Below are 23,073 nucleotides of genomic sequence, written 5' to 3'. Positions count from 1 at the left end.
TTGTTGAACTTCGTCCTGAAGTGTCGTTGCACTGTTATGACTGACTGATGTGAGTGCATTTCAAGCACGACATAAGCTTTCTCGGCTTCTGTCGCCATTTTGTCTCACTGCGCTCTCGAGCGCTCTGGCGGCAGAAACCTGAAGTGCGGCTTCAGCCGCACAAAACTTTATGAGTTTTTCTACGTATCTGTAGTGTGTCGTGACCATATGTCAATGAATGGAGCTACAATGAATTTATGAAATCGCTTCAATCATTTGTAATAGCCCTGTATAATGGCAGCCTTACAAATAATACAAATCATCACTTAACCACTCAGACTGCCTTAACCACTACATGACTGACTGACACTCTCTCCCTCTCGCCCTCCCCTCCCCCTCCAACAACAGCTGTTGCATGCCAAACCAGGTCCATTGCTGAGACCAGAAACAAATAATAATGGACTCTTGAATTTATGCAACAATATATACACTGAAGCGAAGAAAGTTGTGTGATACCTCCAGATATTGTGTCAGACCTCCTTTCGATCCATGTAGCAACTCGATGTGGCATGGACTCAACAAGTCATTGGAAGTCCCTTGAAGAAATGTTAAGCCTAGCCTCTACAGCTGTCCATAATTGTGAAATTGTTGCTGTGCAGGATTTTGTGCAGGAATTGATCTCTTGATTATGTACTACAAATGTTTGATGGGGTTCATGTTGGGCAGTATTGGTGGTAAAATCATTTGCTCAAATTGCCCAGAATGTTCTTCAAACCAATCGTGAACAATCGTGTCCTGGTAAAAGCGTGTTTTGTCACCTATAAAAATTTCATAATTTGGGAACATGATGTCCATGAATGGCTGAAAATGGTCTCAGAGTAGCTGAACATAACCATTTCCAGTCAATGGTCAGTTCAGTTGCACCAGAGGACCTAGTCCACTCCATGTAAACACAGTGCCCACCATTACGGAGCCACCACCAGCTTGCATAGTGCCTTGTGACAACGTGGCTCCACGGCTTTGTGGGGTCTGTGCCACAATAACTCTGCCATCAGCTCTTACCAACTGAAATCAGGGCTCATTTAATCAGGCGAAAGTTTTCCTGTCATCTAGGGTCCAACTGATATGGTCATGAACCTAGAAGAAGTGCTGCAGGCAATGTCATGCTATCAGCAAAGGCTGTCTTTCAGTGGTCTGATGCCACAGCCCATTAATGCCGAATTTCGCTACACTATCCTTACGTATACATTTGACATAGGTCCCACATTGATTTCTGCTTTATTTCATGCAGTGTTGCAGTGTTGTTTGTCTGTCAGCATTTATAACTCTTCACAGATGCTGCTGCCTTCAGTCATTAACTGAGCACAGTCACTCACTGCATTGTCCGTAATGAGATGTAATGTTTGAAATTTTGTATTCTTGGCGCACTCTTGACACTGTAGATCTCAGAATATTGAATTCTGTAATGATTTCTGAAATGGAAGGTCCCATGCATATAGCTCCAACTACCATTCCACGTTCATTTCTGCCGTGCATGCATAATCATATTGGAAAACTTTTCACATGAATCACCTGTGAGCAAATGACAGCTCCACCAATGCACTGCCCTTTTGTGCAAGGGAGATTCAAATGAAAACCTTAAAAGTTCAATAAAATTTCGAAAAGTTGTGAGATGGAGTTGGTAGGTGGCAGTAGTGTTTCTTGAAGTTCAGAAAGTGAGCAACAGGTGGTAGAGTGATGCTACAACACAGGACAAGACAGCAGCATTCGCAATACGATGGTCGCCCACTGCCAACAGGTACCACAACAGAGCAGTGACCTGTGATGCGTTTTTTGCGTAGTGTAGGTGCCAAACCAATTGAAATTCATTGCAGAATGACAGCGCAAGTACGATGATTCGTGTTCATCATTGCACCAAGTTTAAGAGTGGTTTAGGAAGTTTAAAAGTGGTGAACTACTGTGGAGGATGCCTGAAGACCAGGGCAGGCTCACCACATAGTGATGGACGAGAACACTGCGTTAATGGAGGAGCTTGTAAAGGAGAATAGGCCCTTAACTCTGAACGAAATAGCCCCAAGTTTGAAGATTAGTACTGGTTCAGTGCAGAACACTGTTACAGTTGATGAGACTTGGGTCCACTGTCACCAACTAGAAATGAACAGGTCAAGCAGGGAATGACATCACAGTCACTGCTGAAACAAAAAAAAAATTCTGCACTCAACTGTTTGCTGGAAAATTCTTGCTCATTCTCTTATGGGATGCAAATGGAGTAATTTTCGAGCATTACATGGATAGGAGAATGACAGTAACCATTATTTCTTATTCATACATACTGAAAAATTAACTCTGCCCTGCAATCAGGAATAAACGATGACGATTTCTGACTCCAGGAGTATTGCTACAGCACGACACTGCCCGACTGCATAAAGTGAGTAAGACAGCAGAGACTATTCAGGAAACTGAATCTGAATGTCTGTACATCCTCCTTATTTACCAGACCTTGCTTCTATTGACTTTCACCTGTCTGGTGAACTCAGAGAAGCAATGGGAGGCAGGCATTTCAGAAGTGACGAAGAGGTGAAAACCATGATGTATGACTGGCTGCAAACACAACCAAACGGATTCTTTTATCGTAGTAGCCTTGCACTTCCGAAGCCGTGGAATATATGCACTCAACTTCAGGGAGAATATGTCAAAAAGTGACATGTAAGTTTTTGATTCACTGTTACAATTAGAAACATTCACTGTTACAATTAAAAATATTATTAGCACTTTTAAGGTTTTAATTTGAATCACCCTTTGTACCTTGTGTATGCAATACTGCTGCCATCTGTATATGTGCGTGTCGCTATCCCATGACTTGTCACCTCAGTCTAATGTAGCAAACTGTTCAAAATTTTACATCTGTATGTACATTTTGCAATAAATTGACATAAAAAAGAGATATGAAATACATATGTATCTTACAACTCGGACAAATGGTTTAGTTGCATAGTTATTTAATCAAAAGGGAACAGTCAGGAAAAAGAAATCTCCAGCCTCTCTCCAGCATGACACTGAAGTGAGAAAGAGGTACTGAGACCACTGAAAAAGAAGGTTTACACAATTGGTTTGCAAGAAGGAGAACCAGAGTACTGATATATTACCAAGTATTATCGTTCCTATTATAAGGAAATAAAGGCATCTAGCTAATTTGCTGGATGTTAGTGCTGCAGGAATTGGACTTCAAGCTTATGTACATCCCTGGGAGCGCAATGTGATACCAAATACATGTCACGAATCCCTATTGGCTTTGACAGCGAAGAAATGACTGACACAGGTAAAAAGGAGCTTATCATAAAGATGATTAGAGGATGCGAACAAAGAGGAACAAAATACACGCATACAATAAAACACAAATTATTGTTTCAAAATATGCAGTGGAAAGGATGACTGTGCTGGAGAGGAGAAAATAAGAGCAAACTACTTGACACATAAAGGTATTTTATACAGCAAAGCAAGTGGAAACTGTGTATTTTTGAACTAAAGGTTAATTTTGTACATACTTCTGAGTAACACCCATCTGAAATTTGAGAAAATTTCATAATCCTGCACAGAACAGAATGACCTTAAGGACATTAATTTACAAAACAAGAAGTATTTCTGACAATGATCATTAGGAGTAGTTTGAATTAGAAGACCTTAACATCTCATTAGGAAAAACAGCTGCAGTATGTGTGACATAGGATTTGCTTTCACATTAAAGACACAGAAAAACTCCTGACACACACAGAGAATTAGAGATACCATCCACAATACTGTCCTACTGTACCACAAGATCCAGCAAACTCTTGCATACTGCTAAACCATGGACTGAAACTAGTGTTCTGGCTCCCAACTGAGATCAAACAAATAATATGGCTTGTGAAACACCTTTGGTGTCAGTGTGTCAAAAGTATATCAGTCCGTAGACGAACAATTTGTGGAACATCAACAACACTTATTACAAAAGCAGAAAACCATTTGGAAACACAAAGCCAGAATGGCATTCTGGTCTGAGCTGTTAGAGTTGGCGGTCATGTGCATGAGGTGTGCTTGTTTGGTGAATTAGTTGTGTGTGTTTCTTTTTCTGATGAAGGCTTTCGCTGAAAGCTTGTGTGTTAATGTCTTTTAATGGTGCCTGTCTGCAGCTTAACGTGTCATCTTTACAGCAATTAGCAATTATCTTTTCCTACATTGTTGATATTCCAAACTGGTGTTTCCATTGTCGGACAGCCTGAAAACAATAAGATTCAAAAATGAATATCTTACACACATAGCATCCCACTGGAACTCCTTTATAAAACAAGCAGCAGAAATCAACTTTGTGGCAAAAACTAAGAGAATGCTTCCCATGCACTACTAATAACTAATATATTTATGAGCAATGTTATTACTTCCTGGCAATCAGGGTGTGTGTGTGTGTGTGTGTGTGTGTGTGTGTGTGTGTGTGTACACGTGTACGTGTACATGTACATGGAGTTTATAGGCACACAACACAGAGGTCATATGTGCACTTAGTTTTTTACCCACATGATGATGACGAAAGTCACTGAAAGCTACAGTTCAATGACTGAACCGATGTGGCTTAGCAACATAGATCTCTCTACCTAAGGAGTCTACCACAAAAAACTATTAGTCACAAAACTGATTGTTACAAAATGTGATGGCAGAAATTGTGGGCAGATGGGATGCAGTCGTCAAAAACTCTATTTATTTCCAGTTAAATGATTATAACACATACAAACCACTGTCCTACACAAACCAATGATGATTCCTTCCTCGTCCATATATCATGTGAAAACGGAACCATCAGCACTTTTAAAACATCATCTGCAATTTTATGGCAATACAGTTTTATTCACAGATGAAGAATATAACACTGAGGAAAGAACGGAAGCTTGGAAGAGGGAGTACCTGACCTTAACAAGCATATTATTCAAAGCAAAACAAAGAATAAATAAGATGACAAAGTTATGAAAAGGACAGTTTGCTACTCACCGTATAGTGGAGATGTCGAGTCAAACTTTTGTTAGGCACTATCCTTCACCATATATCCTTTTTCCTGTTCCCAATCCAGCACAACATAGCCTTCTATTCCACCAACACATCCACAGTCTTTTTACTTCCCTCCTTTCCTGCTCCCTCCCCCCTTCGTCCGTCTAACCTCCCGACTGCTCCTAGGTGCCCTACCCTATGCTCCCACAAGCAGCACTTTACCATTCCCCACAACCACCCTGTTATCCCTCCTCCCACCCACCCCAGTCTCCTCTTTACCCCCACCACCCACACTGCTTCTCCCATCATTTGCTGTTCCTTGCAGTCGGGCCTCAATAACTACACACAACAGTCACATGTGTGAGAGGTGTTTGCGTGAATGTTTTCAGAAGAACTCCTTTTGGTCGAAGATTACTTGCTTAGCAGTCCTTTCATTGTCCCCGTCTATGACTCAACATCTCCACTACATGGTGAGTAGCAATCTATCCTTTTCATAATACTGTCATTGTTCCATCCTGGATTATCCATTGTTTAACAAATAAGATAAATATTATACAGATACAGAACAAATCTAACAGTACCATTCCTTTACAATTTCAGACAGGACAAGTTTTTCAAGACTTTTGGGGGAGTATGAAAATTGGTGATTTGCTTTTCAATATAGTAATTTTAAATTCTGATACTCGAGTACAGTAACAGTCTAATTTAACACTGAGAAAGGTGGGTTTTAGAATAAGTAACTTCAAAGAACTTGCTTACCTTTTCAAAAGGTTGTGGAAATGAGAGTAGTACCTGTGTCAAAGTACTCAAGAATGTGATTTGGATATGGTAGAGGATGCTTGTAACAAATTGATGGGTGTGATGTTCAAAGTCAAAGGACACCATTCCCTGAAAGATATCATAAGCGAAGGAAGATAAGAAGGACGAAATATCCGAGGCTTCATTGAATGAACCATCCTGGTACTTAACATGAAGTGATTTAAAGAAGGAACAGAGAATTCAAATAACTATAACCGGAGGGGACGTGTGTGCGTGCGTGCGCACGCGCATGCACACACACACACACACACACACACACACACACACACACACACACACTACACATTCCTCCTACTTTTTCTGGATGTAACCAATACAGGTGCTGTAATGGTACAGAGAGTGAATTAGTTTTCTGATGAAGTGGGGTGCAAAATCTCCATACAGCTGTCAACATTTAGATTTTCTATGCATAAAAAAAGCACTTAAAATAAATGCCAGGATGATCACTTTGCAAAGGACGATGGGAATTTCTTTCCCCAATTCAAGCTTGGGCTTCATCTTTAACGATGTCAACATAATGTTGAAACTTAACCTTCCTTTCTTCAGTTTCATCCATAGATATGAGTCAAGCTTCTTAGCCATGGCAATTCTTGTTTTAATAAAATGAAAAACTGTCCTGCTTCGCCAAAAAATTAACACGCCGACAGGTTTTGGTGCACACCACAGTACAGCAGTTGGAAAAAATTGTGGTAAAAAACATTCCATTGAAAAGGGAAGCAATTTTCACTCCACTGCAAGATGACAAACTGCTGTTATCTGTCAAAAGAAATGTGCAGTAGACAAGTATGTATGCAAATGGAGGGGGAGGGGGGGGGGGGGGGGGGGGGTTGGAATCTGGACTCTCCTATCGCCCAAATGAAATTACATACAACCCAGTTGCCATGTAGTGAAATGGAAAGGTATAATAGGCGATCAAAAAGCATCCATTTGAGAGCATTGCTGCAGCATATGAAATGTAATGCGGCTCCAATTTTGGTATATTGGCAGCAGAATGTGGACAAGGGATTAATGTGGTGTTTGTGTCCTTCCAAAGTCCTTGCGGTGAATGTGGGAATGTGAACTATGGTGACTTTATTACCACATGCATCCAAAACAGGACGAAGGAAAGTCGAAGGACAAACACTGATAGGTATCTATCAGAAAGTGACGAATGAGTATGGGCTGGAATGTCTGTCGAAAAGCATGGGACAACAAGGGGTACTGTTGCTTCACAATAGCACATGTCCCCACATTGCAAATGTTGTAATACAGAACTTACGTTAACTCAAGTAGGAGACACTTGAGCACCTGCCCTACAGTCCTGATCTCTCTCCATGCAATCATCACACCTTCGGTCTCTTAAAAGAGCACCTGAAAGGTCAATGATTCTTGTTGGCCAAGGACGCGCAGCAAACAGATATCTTCAACCTGGTGTGTGGATAGGATGATTGCCTCAATGCCCATGGCAATTTTGTCTGACTGGCATATACCAATTCTGGACTATATGGCAGTCAAATGGAAACTTTTTCATCACCTCTAATATTTTGATTTTCAATCACATGATGAAAAAGTCACACTCTATTGATAGGCTACAAGGCCATCGAGAGATTTAAACTATCAATATGTCGACAGCACACTTGACTGTTGCCTAGCTATCACTTTAGCAAAGACCAGCTATTGTACACTGTTACCTTTATTGGAGATCAGTTGTTGTTTTGTTAAATCAATTCAGTTCTCACTTACAGTTGAATTTAATGCAAGTGCTACTGTTTGCTGTTTGCTGTTCTGATAGTTTCTAATTACGGAAAAGTTTGTAACAAGAAAGAATAGGAAAAAGACTGAGCTGCATTTTGTTAGGAAAGAAATAATTCATTATACTGTATTCAAATTTTAGAAAACTTCTCTTGCATAATTTTATAAAATCAATACTATTTGTGTGAAGGCGTCCTGACAGCAAATTAAGCTTGTAAAATTAATAAATAAATGAATATGTTTTCAGCATAAAATGAAAAGCAAGAGCCTTTTTAATGTCGACTTTAACAAATCGGACCCCCACCCCACCCCTTGACAAAATCCTGGCTACATCCTAGAGGTAGAGTATTATAAATAGGAAGACACAAAATAAGTGGTACATACACAGTTCAATGGTAAAGATTCAATTGTCTTTCTGGGGGTATGATTTTACCACTTGAAAGAAACATTTCAATGTAATTTCTGTTCTAAGCTGCAAATATGCTATAGATTCAGTAAATGAATGTCATTGGGGAGGAGGGTGTGGGCAAATAATTAATTTTCACAATGAAACCTAAATTAGACACAGAAGAATTTAGTCAAATGAGTTGAAAAACCTGACAGAATAGAACACAGCTTCAATTAAACATTTGTCAAGAACAAATACAAAATGTGAACTGATGGGGCTAAATTTTACACTAAATATTAATAGTGGATCTCCTGCAGTTACTAAATTTAACAATATGAACATTAAAAAGTATGTGATTAAGATTGCATAATACCATATTTGAGTTGATTTCTAGATGAATCAGCTGAGTCAGTTGACCTATTTCAGATGGAAGCAACGCTAAACGATTATGTGACAGCCGACAACGTGTCAAATGCTTCAGTTGGCAAAAAGTCTCTGGTAGCCAGTGTAACTCATTGTATGATACATCCAGCACCTCAAGATGGGTTGCTAACTGTTCAATAGTGTTGGGTAGGTCTGTCAACCCAACATCCGGAAGATGAAGCTCCCGCAGTGAAGAACATGTGCTCAATACATTGATAGGGAGCACCAGGAACATGTTGTATAGAACGTGCCTGCAGAATAAAAAGCATCAATTAAATATCTACATGATTATCTACATTTATGTAATATACAATTAAAACAATTGGAAAGTTTATTTCTAAAGTGAAGTAAGTATCTCCAAGAAATGAAAATTTTCGGGAAATAAAAATTTTAATAAACTGCAATATTATGAAAAGGACAGTTGCTATTCATCATATAGCGGAGATGCTGAGTCGTGGATAGGCACAACAAAAAGACTGTCAAGTGCGGCTTCAGCTGCCAGAGACTGTGATCACAAGTGTGAGTGAGGTGAGTGTGTGTGTGTGTGTGTCATCTATTTTTGACAAAGGCCTTGTTGGCCGAGAGCTTATTTTGTTATAGTCAAAAAGACTGTTTGCCTATCTGCGACTCAGCATCTCTGCTATATGGTGAGTAGCAACTATCCTTTTCATAATATTGTTACATTCCATACTGGATTTTTAATAATCTGTAATTTTCATTGCTGAGACTGTGTGTTTTTTTTTTAATTGGCACATGGTTTGGTTGTTATGATCTAAATGCAGACATAATGGAGAGAATAATAGCAATTCTTAGGATAGGGTAGATAATGCAATTTGAACTTCGCAGGTAAGTCACTTTGAAGCAATACCACAGGATTTGTCTGTACATCACTGTTAAAACAAGAATAATGTTTACAAATTTATCACCATAACCTCTATTGATTTTTGGATTAAAAAAAATATTTACAATGGGATTAAAATGCTGAACAAAAATGATAAACTTTTTATTAAGAATAAATTAATTACTATGCCCTGGTAACAGTATTCAATTTGATTGAAAAGAAAATATATTTCACAATATGGTGTAACATAATATTAATCAGTTACTACCCAATTACTTGGCTCAGGTCTACCATAGGACAGACCAATGAAGTGTGTGTACTCACTATGAAATGAAATGAAATTTTTAATCTATTCAGTATTATCAATGTATAATTACGAAATGCGAACCTAGCCAATCAAAGCTGAAATTCCTTTCTTCTTTTCTTTTTTCGTTTTCTGATGACATGTTTTGACTGAAGTAATATACAAATGCACCTTTATTGAAATGGTCAGTTCTGGTCATTTTTACTGATTACTAAACTGTCAAATGATAATAAAATGAAACAAAATTATAGCTACAACAGATTATACAATAGTGCCACAGTATATACAGAGAAACATAATAACTCAACCACCCATCAAGTAATACAATCATTTTTTTGTTGTTGAGCATAGATGGATGTTGCTTTTCAGAAAGGTCACATAGTGACATGTACTCACCTTACAATTTGTAAGTTAACACATAACAGTCAACAGAATTACGTACTAATAACATAGCTCGCACAAGTCCAAAACTGGATCCAAAATAAGGATGGGAAATATGTACTTGATTTCATCCCATCTAGTCATGTGTTGAGCATCTGTTCAATAACACATGATTTCAGTGTATGGCGGAGGTTGCTCATTTGTATGATTTCATGCAACATGATGCAACAATGTGTGGCTATTGTTGGCATTAAAAGGTTAATCATTCAGTCACATAACACTCTCTTCAAATCACGTAAATCAGCTGTATGGTAAAGGAAGAATAAAGTTGTATGACATTGGTGCAAAATATGTAGAATGATGTTACGACAGTACTCCAAACCAAAAAATTTGAGACAAATTTTCTGAAGGAAGGGGGATATGTTACGCCCCAGGATAGTATCCCTGGCAGCTCCTGGAAGATGAACTCCATGTCTCAATGACCCGTAGACAGCCAGGTAAGGGGAAAAGCTCAGCAAGTTGTGGCAGACACAGATGGGAAAATGACTGAGCACACAAGTCTGCAAGCGAAGCATAATGACATCATGGAAGTCGAGAGGTACCGTCATACTAATAACAAAGCAGAGTGTCGTAAACTGGCCTCAGTACAATGCAACAGTAATTATTCACATGCTGAACCAGCAGAAAATAGCCTCTGAGAGGTGAAGTGCAGAAGTTTGAAGTCCTAGGAGAACTGACATCATGGGAAAACCAGGACACACGATGTCATTGCCACCCTGTCACACAGAGCACAAGGGAAGTGCAACATTAACACCCCACCCTCCTTAACACCCTCTGACTACTAAGTGTGGACTGCTGACTGCCGAGTGTGGACTGCTGACTGCCCAGTGTGTACTCTCAGCTCTTGCATCAGTTACAGCTATCCAGTGAGATGGGAGGCTGTGGAGGTCAACTGTGGGCATACCTGGCTGTCTCCAATCATCTGTGGGCCACAAGTTCGGCTGGAAGGACACTGCTGCTGCTAGCTACACTGCCAACTTCTGAGTCAATGCTGATGGGGTGTGGAGGGCACCACCGCCCTGCAGGCCTGCTGGAGACTTGACCTGCGTGACCAGGACGCTGTCTGTCAGTCACCTTTTAGAGGGTGGGGCACTGCTGCTGCTGCATCCTGTTTCTGAGTCTGACACCGATGCTGATGGAGCCTGTCACCAAAAAAGGGGGATGAGAGCTGATCTCTGTGAGTCAGCAAGTACTTCAAGTGGACCTCAGCCGTGACTTCTTACGGCAAATCTTCTATGTCAACAAGAACACTCTGGAGATCGATGCATACAGCTGGAAGCATCCATGGGTCGATGGCTGCTCCTTGATATAATTTGTCTCCACATGACACTCCAGTGGGCTTGTGGAACCGTAAGTCGAGCATATACCGGGCTTCTTCCAATGACGAGACCACAACTCTGCCAGCTGGGCTGTGGTGCAGCATGTTGGAAGACAACCCTGTATTGCTACTGAATAAATGTGTAATTGATAATGCTTTTGAGTGCATTTAGGCCCTTATCACTGCATCCTGCCCAGATCTATCCTGATGACTGTAGGATTTGACTCCCATAATATTATCAAAATAATTTCTGTCTGTTTGACTAGCATGCACAAAGCAGAAAATCTGAGCATCCATGCAAAAAAATTACACACAAATGCTCTCAGTATTTCCAAAACAGACTAATCGGATAGCTGAAGCATTCTCTTTCAGTATTTTCAGTACATAGATATTTGCACTAAGTTGTAAGGCTCGAATACCAGCAGAACTGTCTGAGCACCTGAGGGCGTCACAGCGAGCCGCCTGAGAGCAAACAGGCAGATGACAAAACAACAGGAGAAGGACTGACAATGGAGATGGCACAGTGGAATAACAAATCCAATGAGTAAACCAAGGTCAAAAACCAAAGAGGTAGTGAATTCAGAACCAAACAACGATGTGTAGCTTGATCAATACAAGAGCACAGTGAAATCACAACTGATTACAGAGCTGCTGTTCAGCTGGTTTTACATGGAGGCCATAGATACTGATAGCCTGGCATGGTGGGCATGTGTCCACAGCAGTGCATGCAGTTGCAACGACAGTACACACAGATGTAGCAGCCAGGTCCATTTGCTGTTATCTCGAGTTCTGCACCTTCTGGCAGGCCTTCAAACTCGCCAGATCAGGAGGGCAGAAGACTGTTGCTGTGCAGACCACAGTTTCAGTAGTAGTAGTAGTAGTAGAGGGGTTTTTTGGGTGCACGACAGCAAGGTCTTCAGCACCCACTCAGTAACATAGTGAGACGGGTGTCAAGAAAAAAACTCAGAACAGTAATATAAAACAGAACATAAAACACAGGTAACAAGCTTTGAAAAATATGTGCCCACCCACACCGAAGCGTGGGATGAAGCAGGGTGTCAGCAGTAAAACATGGACAACACAGGAAGAAAGTGGTAGAGGGAGCTAAAACAATGTAGCAGATGGAAGTGGCTGGCTGACCGCAAGGAAAAAAGGGAGGAGTCAGCCACTCTGCAATACACTAAACCCTCCAGCCTAAAAGTTTAGGCCAGAGTCCAGGCACATCACAAAACTTTAAAACCATTGACACACACGACTCATCGTTAGCTAAAGCACAAGGCAGATCCCCATCAACTTGTGCTTCTGCCCTTGCATCACGGTATAAAATGCAGTCTGTTAAAATGTGCCGGACAGAGATGTGCACACCACAAGCATCACAAAACGGAGGATCTTCCCGCCGTAATAAAAAGCCATGTGTGAGAGGACAGTGCCCGATCCAAAGACCTGTGAGGGCCACTTCTTCCCGTCTGAGCAACCGGCAGGAGGAACGCCACGGCTGAGTTGTTGACTTCACTAACCGCAGTTTATTGGCCGTCACCACCAGCCATTCTTCCTCCCACAACTCCATGCACTTCCTGTGGAGTGCAGAGATGACAAACTGCAAGGGAATAGGACACTGGACCACATCCTGCTCTCTGCAGGCCTCCTTGGCAGCCCAATCGGCCTGTTCATTGCCCCATATGTCTACGTGACCAGGCACCCAGCAGAAGGATACCTCCTTTCCCCGCCATTGGAGCAAGTACAGTTGGTCATATATCAGCTGGACCATCTCCTCAGTTGGGTACAGATTTTGCAGTGATTGTAAGGCACTATGAGAATCGGAGCAGAGAAGAAATCGATTGCCCCGAAAATGATTCATCTGCTCCAGTGCCTCCAGGGCCGCGTGGAGCTCCGCTGCGAAAATGGTATATTCATCAGGGGGGCGAAGCTGGGTAACATGATCACGGAACACCACAGAACACCCAAATAAAGTCTCCTGTTTGGATCCATCTGTGTAAACGACAGTGCAACCGTGATGCAAATCTAAAATGTTAAAAAACAGAGAGTGGAATCTAAAATCTGGTATGCTATCTTTCTTCAAAGTAGTCAAATCTAAAATAAGTTTGGGTCTCCAGAGGAGCCAAGGTGGAAATCTGCTCCAACCGCAACGTAAAACACGAAGACCAGCCATAGACATCGCAGCGAGCCAATCCTGTGAGTGAATCCCATAGGGCTGCGTCACACGTTGCCGGTGACGAAATAGCCGTGACAGAGGAGGCTGAGCAACAGTATGGTATGCAGGTATGCATGGTGTGGACAAAGTTTTATAAGCCTGGCGCACTGTAAGTAGCCGTCGCCGCATATGAAGTGGCGGTTCACCAGCCTCCGCACAGAGGCTTGGTATGGGGCTAGTCCGGAATGCCCCAGTGGCCAACCGAAGCCCTTCAGGGTGCACAACGTCCAACATCTTTAAGTAAGAAGGCCTCGCAGACCCATACACCGTGCATCCATAATCGAGCCGAGATCGCACAAATGCCCCGTAAAACTGGAACAGACAAGTCCTGTCAGCTCCCCATGTACTGTGGCTAAGACATTTCAAAATACTTAAAGCCTTAAGTGACCGTCGTTTCAGGTCTTTAAGATGAGGTAACTGCATAAGCTTCGAGTAAAAAATGAGCCCCAGAAATCTCACCGTGTCTTTAAAAGTAAGAATAGTGTCCCTCATCCTCAACTCAGGAAAGGTTAAAATCGAACGAGACCGGTGAAAAAGAACACATACAGACTTCTCGGTGGAAAACTTAAAACCACTCTTCTGCGCCCAGTCATCCAAACGTCTAAGAGTAAGTTGCAACTGATGCGTTGTCATTGCAAGGCTTGAAGAAGAGCAAAACAAAGAGAAATCATCCACAAACAAGGAACACTGGACAGGATTTTTCACTATGGACGTAATGCTATTAATAGCAATGGCAAAGAGAGTCACACTTAAAACGCTACCCTGAGGGACACCGTTCTCCTACTCAAAGTGGTCAGACAGGACGTCACCAATTCAGTATCTAAAATATCGTGGCGAGAGGAAAGACTGAATAAAAAGAGGAAGACAACCACGAAAGCCCCAGTTGTGAAGCTGCTCCCGGTTGAGACCCCTCCGACTGGTATCGTAGGCCATCTCGATATCGAAAAATGCACCTAGAAGGTGATGACGGCGTAGGAAAGCTTGTTGTATAGCCGCCTCCAGGAGGGCAAGGTTATAGAAGGTGGAACGAAACCTCCTGAACCCACCCTGAAAGCAACTAAGGAGTTGCTGGGATTCTAACATCCAGACAAGGCAGCGGTTGACCATCCACTCCAAGGTCTTCCCCATGCAACTAGTAAGGGCAACACTACAGTAGCCACTCGGACTCGTGCGGTCTTTCACAGGTTTTAAAAAAGGAATTAAAATTGCCTGGCCACGCATCAGGAAAGTGACCCGACGCCCAAATGGCATTAAAAAGTGCGAGGGGGATTTCTTTGTTGCGCATTGTGAGGTGCCATAGCATACTGTAATGGATCCTGTCGTGACTAGGGGATGTGTCATGAGCTGCAGACAATGCAGAATCCAGCTCCCACATAGAAAATGGGTAGTTGTAAACTTCATGAGAGGTGGACTGGAAGTCCAGACTACATCTCTCAGCAACCGCTCTATGGTGCTGGAAACCTGGATCCTGACTGGTTGTTGCAGTAACTGTGGCAAAATATGCTGCCATAGTCTGGGCAACGTCTCGCGGATCCGTATGGAGAGTGCCGTTATTCATTACAGCAGCTATGGGGCACCTCCCTCCTCTGCCAGAAATTCTCTTGATGGTCTCCCACACAATGGAACTTTTGGTGGAACGATTAATGGTGTTCAGGAACTTTTGCCATGACCTCTTCTTGCTCTCACGAATAATGCGGCGACATCTTGCCCTCGCCACCCAAAAGGCTGCAAGATTCTCAACAGTCGGCCTACACTGGAACGGATGCAGAGCTGCACGCCTGGTCCTGACTGCAAAGTGGCATTCGGCACTCCACCAAGGGACAGGTGGCCTCTTCCGGTGGCCTGTGGAATGGATGCTGCAGCGGCGTGGTGGACCGTTTTGGTAATATGATCCACCCACGCCTCAACATTCGCACAGTGTTCGAACTGGGCCAACTGGCTATAAAGTGTCCGGTCGGCTCCACTGAACACCCTTCGTGGTGGTCTCCTTTCGGGGCCCACGCCATCTGGCAGGTGAAACCAGATTGGGAAATGATCATTGCCGTGCAAGTCAGCGACCACTTCCCAATGAGCACTCGCGGCAAGAGCTGGAGAGCAATGGCAGAGAACGACCCAGTCGCTGTGCAGAAATGAGTGCTCTGTCCTCCATTGAGCAGTAGGCACAGGGTGACAGGAGAAGCCTCTAAATTGCTCTACCCCTAGGACAGGTAATTGCAGAGCCCCAAAGCACATTGTAGGCATTAAAATCACCACAAATAATGAATGGCTGGAGGAGCTGTGTAAGAAGGTCGGTGAGGGCCGCTTCATCAAGTGCATCATGTGGGGGCAAGTAAAGCGAACATACAGTCAATGGATGACGCACGTGCACGGACACAGCGACGGCCTGTAAAGTCGTCATAAGTGAGAGAGGCGAGGGGTGGTAGTCCGTCCTGACGAAAATACCTACGCCTCCTCTAGCTCTCACTCCACGCAGGTCATCCTTTTTGTGGAGTTTATAGCCTCGTAGCTCAGGGGAGTATGAGGGATGAAAATAAGTCTCCTGGAGACATAGACACAGTGGTCTACCCTGAGAGAGTAGACGAAGTTCCTCCACATGCGTCCTGAACCCTTGCAAGTTCCACTGAAGTATGGGAGCCATCTATGATGGGGGTAGCACCTTCATCCTGTCTCTCTGACGGGGCGAGGACACCGCAGCAGGTGGAGGGGCAGGCGTGGGGCGAGATGATTGTCCCACACATACATCGTATTCCATCAACTCTGGGGAAGAGTCAGATGAAGCCTCACATAAAACAACATCCGCATGGTCAGACGGTTTACCACGGGATTTGACCCGCTGTTGCTGCTGTACAGGAGCTTTCTGTGGTTTGGTGGGCTTTGGGGGAGCCGACATGGGAGTGGTAATGGGCGTACTGGGCTTCGGAACAGCCTCAGCTGTTGAAAGCGCCAGGGGCTGGCCCAAGTTTGCCACTGTACCTTTGTCTGCCGTTCGAGTAGGGCTACCGGCTCTGAAACACTGGCTGCGTTGCAAGTGCACTGACAGCTGCAGGTATTAGTGCCAACACTCACCACCTCTGTCTGCGTTGTGGCATCGGCTTTTGGAGTAGGCTTTTGAACCGTGGATGCAAAAGATGCAGCAAATGTGGGAGGTTGCATCGACCTATAGATCTTCTTGGCCTCACCATAGGGGATACGCTTGGTTGTTTTTATTTCCTGGACTTTGCGTTCCTCTAAAAATATGCAGCAGTCCCTATTCCAAACAGGGTGGTTTCCAGAGCAATTGATACAGTTGGCCGGATATGAGCAACCAACTCCTTCATGAGCAGCCTTACCACAGTTGCCACAAGTCACTTTGCCTTTACACCCTAAGGTGGTATGCCCAAAACGCTGGCATTTAAAACGGCATATTGGGGTCGGGAAATAAGGTTTCACACTAAGGCGAAGGAAGCCAGCTTTAAGGTGTTCAGGAAGTTTAGTGCTATTGAAAGAGAATAAACGAGTCGGATTTGACAAGATTGCCATCAACCCTCTTCATGATATGTTGGACATCAACAATACCTTCCGGAGCCCACTCACGTTGCAGTTCTTCCTTGGGAATGTCAACTAGATCCTGGCATGTCACAACACCTTTGCTGTAGTTCAAGGTGCTGTGCAGTTCAGTGTCTATGGCATACTCTCCAAGGCATTTAGCAGATTGGAGGTTAGTTGCTTGCTGGGAAGTGGAAGTTTCCACTGGCAAGGTCCCATTACGTAAGCGCTTCACCGATTTTAAGGAGCCACAGATTCCCTACAAACCCTTTTGTATATAGAATGGCGAAACCTTCTCGAAAATACCCTCCTTCCGTTTCACAATGAGAAACACATTCTGACTACCAGAATGCATTCTGTTACCTAAGACTGGACTTGTCAAAGAAGTGTCGGAGTCAGTGGGACTGACTACGCAAGCCCTTTTAAGAGACTGGGTGTTAGAACCTTCCAGCGGCCCACCCGTTCCGCTGGGAGGAAGAAAAGAGGATTTCGAAGGATCCATCTCGGTCCCACGTGCAGCTAGGGAAATAGAAGTCCACCTAGACACAGCCCCGCGTGCCTAGGTAAGACTTATACAACTGAGGTGCGGCAGGTTCCCCAGAAGTTGCCTGCTAACAACTGTTCCACCTCAACAGCCATGCATCTCATCAGTGCGCAGCACACCTTGAGATTGAGGGGTTGTTTATAGAGGTTTATTCCATCCTCACGATCCGGGTGGTCAAGCCAAATCCCCATTCTCTGAGACACACAACATTCCACCGCTGCGCTGCACGGTGGTCGCTGAAGTATGCCCAGAGCTTACAGTGACAGAGGACAGGCGGTGCTTACCAGTCCCCAGCTCAGGAACCCCGGGGTCACCAAGCCTGTACCCAGCACCTGAATGCCATATATATATATATATATATATATATATATATATATATATATATATATATATATATATATATATATATATACAGACACACACACACACACACACACACACACACACACACACACACACATATATCCATCCGCACATACACAGACACAAGCGAATGTATACCTGTCCTTTTTTCCCCCTAAGGTAAGTCTTTCCGCTCCCGGGATTGGAATGACTCCTTACCCTCTCCCTTAAAACCCACATCCTTTCGTCTTTCCCTCTCCTTCCCTCTTTCCTGATGAGGCAACAGTTTGTTGCGAAAGCTTGAATTTTGTGTGTATGTTTGTGTGTCTATCGATGTGCCAGTGCTTTTGTTTGGTAAGTCACATCATCTTTGTTTTTAGATATATTTTTCCCACGGCGGAAAAATAATAATATTTGCATGCAACAGTTGCATCTAATTATCTAGCAATGTAACTTAGCATTTAACGGTATTAAACACACAGAGGACATACCTTTTAGATGCATCTCTCTGATTGCCCATGTGCAATGCATCCAAACTGCCCAAACCAAACAACATGGAAACTGTGTTGAGTTTTAGGCAGCAGTTTGACAAGTTGAGACATGCTATAGGACAACTTCCATGGAGAGCACTGACTGGCTGGCTTGCCATGCCTCTCATTTCATAATTAAAACTTAGATCAACACTTTGTAACTTTCTGCAACTGTCTTCAAATACCCAGCGAGGAGTTTCTTGCAAATTATTGTGGCTACAATTAAAAGAAATGAGTGAATGTGCACAGCGAGGTGGGCGGTCCAATACAATCAGTTCATTGTGAGATACATCTAAATACGAAAGTTGTGGTAGTCCAGTGGTGATACACGTGGGTAACTCTGTTATGTTATTGCCTGAAACATTCAATGATCTCAAACTCATAATTTGCGAAAGGCTATCTGGAATGGTTTTTAATCTGTTTCTTGATACATTTAGGTCATCTAACTTCACAAGTTTACACAGAGATTCCGGTAAAGTCTCCAAGCAGTTCCCTGACACATTTAGATATATAAGACTCTTTAGCAGCCCTATATTATCTGGAAGAGATTTCAAGCCATTCATAGATATATTTAAACTTTGAAGATATTGTAGTCGGCATACGCTAGAAGGAATAAATTTAATACTGTTTGAAGCTACATTAAGGCACTTGAGAGATGGGACAACGTCCAGATCATGAGGTAGCTTTTCTATGCAATTATGTGATACATCCAAGTTTTCAACTCTGACTAATTTGCCTAGGTTTTGAGGAAATTTCTTGAATTTATTCCTCTTCAATTTGAGAGCAGTCACATTCACAAGATGTACTGTAAAACATGCAGGCAGCTCCTGTAAACAATACAAAATATTATTGTTTTACATTAGAGGCGATTTTTGAACATCTTATAACAGTTACGTTTACATTATGTATGAATAAGAGACCATACAAACACATATTTTATAAGGAACACACAGAAAAATGATTTGATGCGAAACGGTTCCTTTTGGAGTGCTGTAACTAAACACAAATGTAGACATAACTTTATTCCGTTGTATCATTCCAAGTTTAAATCATTTGATATTCACCTCAGATAATTATTTATTCACTACAAATGCAATGGTTGCATATCCAGAACCATGGTCCTGTTCATATTTTTACAAAGGAAAGGGTAGTGGTGGTGGTGGTGGTGTAATTAGGGCCTCGACAGCACAATCATCACTGCTCTTAATGGATATCAAAGTACATCTCTCATGGTTTGAATGACATCTGTTCTTATAAGCAAAATTGCTGCAACATTTCCACAGGAACACACATTAACAGATTTTCTCAGACTTGGCTACACAGACACAAATAATGTAATTGGACAGATAAAAAATCCACTGACCAAGCAGCAGCAGCACACAAGCATAAAAGGAGGTTATAATTAGGCAAGCTTTTGGAGCCAATGGCTCTAAGAAAAGGGGTAGATTTTGGGAAAGTTGCACAGAACCGCAGGTCAGGGGAGACTTACCAGATGGGATGAGAAGGAAAGACTGATTGTTGGGGACTGCACCGGATGAAATTCGAAAACCTGAGAGTCTAAAGGTGGAAGACAGGGTAATATGCATGGCAGAGTTACTGCTTAAACATTTTGCACAAGTTAATAAGAGTGTAATAAGAGTGAAAAGGCAAGCGCATTTTAAGTAACAGAGGTGGGAGAGGAGCAGCAAAAACAGACAGGTAAGAAAATGAAAGATGTAGAAAACTAAAATGGAGAGAAGAAAGGAGTAACTACTGTGAAGAAATTCTGAGACAGAAGCAATTAATGTAAATTAAGGCCAGGTGGGTGGCGAGAATGAAGGACATGTAGTAACGATAGTTCCCACCAGTGATATTCTGTGAAACTGGTCTCTGGGGGAAGAATCCAGATGGCACGTGTGGTGCAACAGGCACTGAGTTCATGACTGTAATGTTGTAGAGAATGCTCTGCAACAGGGTATTATTTGTTGCCCTTATACACCCTCTGCCTATGCCCATTCATCCTAACTGATAATTTGGTGGTAGGCTGAACAGTGTTTACACAACAGCTGGTATAAGACATGTCATTTCACAGGTGGCTCCCTCTTTGACAGTATATGTTTTGCCAATTACAGGACTGGTATAGGTGGTGTTAGGAGGGTGCATAGGGCAAGTCTTGCAGCAGGGACAGTCGCAGGGGTAGGAGTCACAAGACAGGGAGATGGGTGCAGAAGCAGCACAGGGTCTGACAAGACTATTGCAGATTGGAAGAGCAACGAAAAGATATTATAGGTGTGGTGAGCAAAATCTCAGGCAGAATAGATCTCATTTCAGGGCATGATTTTAGGAAGCCATGGCCTTGTCGAAGTAGCTGATTAAGACATTCCAGACCAGGATAATACTGAGTGACCAGCGATGTGGTCTGAAGAAGTCTTTTGGAGGGATCAGCAGTACCAGGATTGAATATGATGGCCTGTGAAATCTGCTGCTGAACCAGGCTGGTGAAGTAATTACATCCAGTGAAGGCTGAGGTCAGAATGATGGCTAATGTTAATGTCGTGTGACTAGGGCCTCCATTGGGGTAGACTGTTCGTTGGGTGCAAGGCTTTCGATTTGACGCCACTTCGGCGACTTGTGCGTCGATGGGGATGAAATGATGATGATAAGAATAACACAACACCCAGTCCCTGAGTAGAGAAAATCTCCAACCCAGCCGGGAATCAAACCCGGACCCGTAGGATTGACATTCTGTCGCACTGACCACTCAGCTACCGGGGGTGGAGAGAATGATGGTGAATTGCTGTAAAGAGTCTGTATCTGAACAAATATGTTTGCCTTGAATGCCAAGGCTGTGTGGGAGGGCATGTTTGACATGGAAAGGATGTCAACTGTCAAAATGTAAGTACTGTGTTAGCTAGTACGTTTAATGTGGACAGAAGCGTGTAGCAGCTGTTCAGTGAGGACGACATCAACAACATGGAAAGCTGCGTAGGATTCAGAATAGGACGATGTGAAATTTAATTGGGAGAAGGTATTCAGAGATTCCAGGAATATTTAAGGTCTATATGATAAAGATGTCATCAATGTTATCTAAACCAAACCAGGGGCTGAAGGCTTATGGATCCCAGGAAAGCCCCCTCCAAGTGACCCATGAAATGGTTGGCATAGGAATGAGCCATCCTGGCCCCCATGGCCGTACCCTGATGTGTTGGAACCAGGTGAGTGCTGACTGAGGAAATGTTCAGCAGCAGACAGGCCATATACGTGGGGAATGTTGGTAAAGAATGAGGTGGCATCAATGTAACAAGCAAAGTGTGTGGTGGGAGTGGGACGGGCAAGGATTTCCGACCATGTAGAAAATGGTTGGTACCTTTGATATAGGAGGGTAGTCTTTGTATTATGGGTTACAGGTGCTGATCAACTGAGGCAGATATATGTTTGGTGAGTGCTTTGAAGCCAGCAACTATTGGAAGGCCAGGATGATTGGGTTTGGGGATCTTAGGAAGAAGGTAAAAGGTGGGGATGCGTAGTTTGGGTGTGGTGAGAAGTTCTATGGATTGAGGTGGTACTCCTCGTAAGGGGCCTGAGGTTTTAAGGAGGGACTGTAGATCAATTTGAATCACAGGAATGGGGTCTTGATGGCAGACACTGTACGTAGAGGTGTCGGAGAGCTGGCGTAGACCTTCACTAACATACACCTTTCGATCAAGTCCCACAGTGGTAGACCATTTGTCTGCTGGAAGGATAGTGATGGGGTCATAAGCTTTTAGGCAATGTGAAGCCTGGAGTTCTGCAGAGGACAACTTAGGGTCATGTTTTAGGGACCTGAGGAAAGGCTGTGAAGCAATGATGGATGTGAGGAATTCTTGAAAGGCTTGTAAGGAATGATTTTGAGATAGTGGTGGTTAATCAAGCTGTGATCGTCATCGGAACTGTTCAAGGCAGGGTTCAATGTCACATTTGCTGTTGGAAAGGTTTTGGGATTGTGTTACAAAGTGATATTTCCAGTTGATGTTATGTGTGAAGGAAAAGCACGGTCTTCACCAAAACATGATCAAATGCAGGTTTAGGGCCGGTGGTGAGGCGCTCACATAATAAAGATAATTTAAAAAGGGAGAGTGCTTTAGACGAGATGTTGAGGACACTGTACTGTTGTGACTGGTTCTTGTGATTATGAGTTATTCTTGGTCTGGGAGACACTGGTGAGGACTGTGGGATATTAAGGAGGTCGGCCAAGCTCGGTTTGTAGGAGAGGAGTGGTGGTTGATGGTGTGGCTGTCTAGGGAGCTGCAGTGGGACAGAAATGGAAACACCACTGTTCAGGTAGTTTGGGAGAAAGCGAGATCACATTTTTGAGGTGAAATCTGGCATGTTGTTGCAGTTTGAAGTTGGCTTGGTGGATGATACCATCCAAGGAAACATGAGGGGCACGTAACTGCAGGATTTATAGGAGTGGAGAGGAAATTCGCTGAGGAGGCATGCAGGTCACAGGTTAGCCGGGTAACAGATAGAGATTACAATATTTGAGACTGTAAAAGAGCCTGGTGTAGAGCAGGATTACATCCAGAAACAGGGATTTTCAATGTCAGGCCTTTTGGAGCAACTCCAAGGGACAAGCAAGTTTCCAGAAATAGAGTGTGGGACCTTAGTTTTGAAAGCACAAAGGCATGTTTTCGAAAAGAAT

At 43.1% G+C, this 23,073-nt stretch overlaps 1 protein-coding gene across 2 annotated transcripts in view; it reads right to left on the bottom strand.

Moving 5' to 3' along the window:
- Positions 1 to 23,073, bottom strand: part of LOC126457811 (leucine-rich repeat-containing protein 1-like) — a 147,466-nt gene that overhangs the window by 62,279 nt on the left and 62,114 nt on the right. For both annotated transcript variants that reach the window (XM_050094427.1, XM_050094426.1), the window contains 2 exons: positions 18,375 to 19,240; positions 8,307 to 8,607 (listed from right to left, as the gene is read on the bottom strand). In XM_050094427.1, coding sequence (XP_049950384.1) covers positions 8,307 to 8,607; positions 18,375 to 19,240 — 1,167 coding nt within the window. The remainder of the gene's footprint in view (positions 1 to 8,306; positions 8,608 to 18,374; positions 19,241 to 23,073) is intronic.

Source organism: Schistocerca serialis, chromosome 2 (assembly GCF_023864345.2).
Source record: "Schistocerca serialis cubense isolate TAMUIC-IGC-003099 chromosome 2, iqSchSeri2.2, whole genome shotgun sequence".
Lineage (NCBI taxonomy): Eukaryota > Metazoa > Arthropoda > Insecta > Orthoptera > Acrididae > Schistocerca > Schistocerca serialis.
This window is presented reverse-complemented; position numbering and strand designations above follow the sequence as displayed.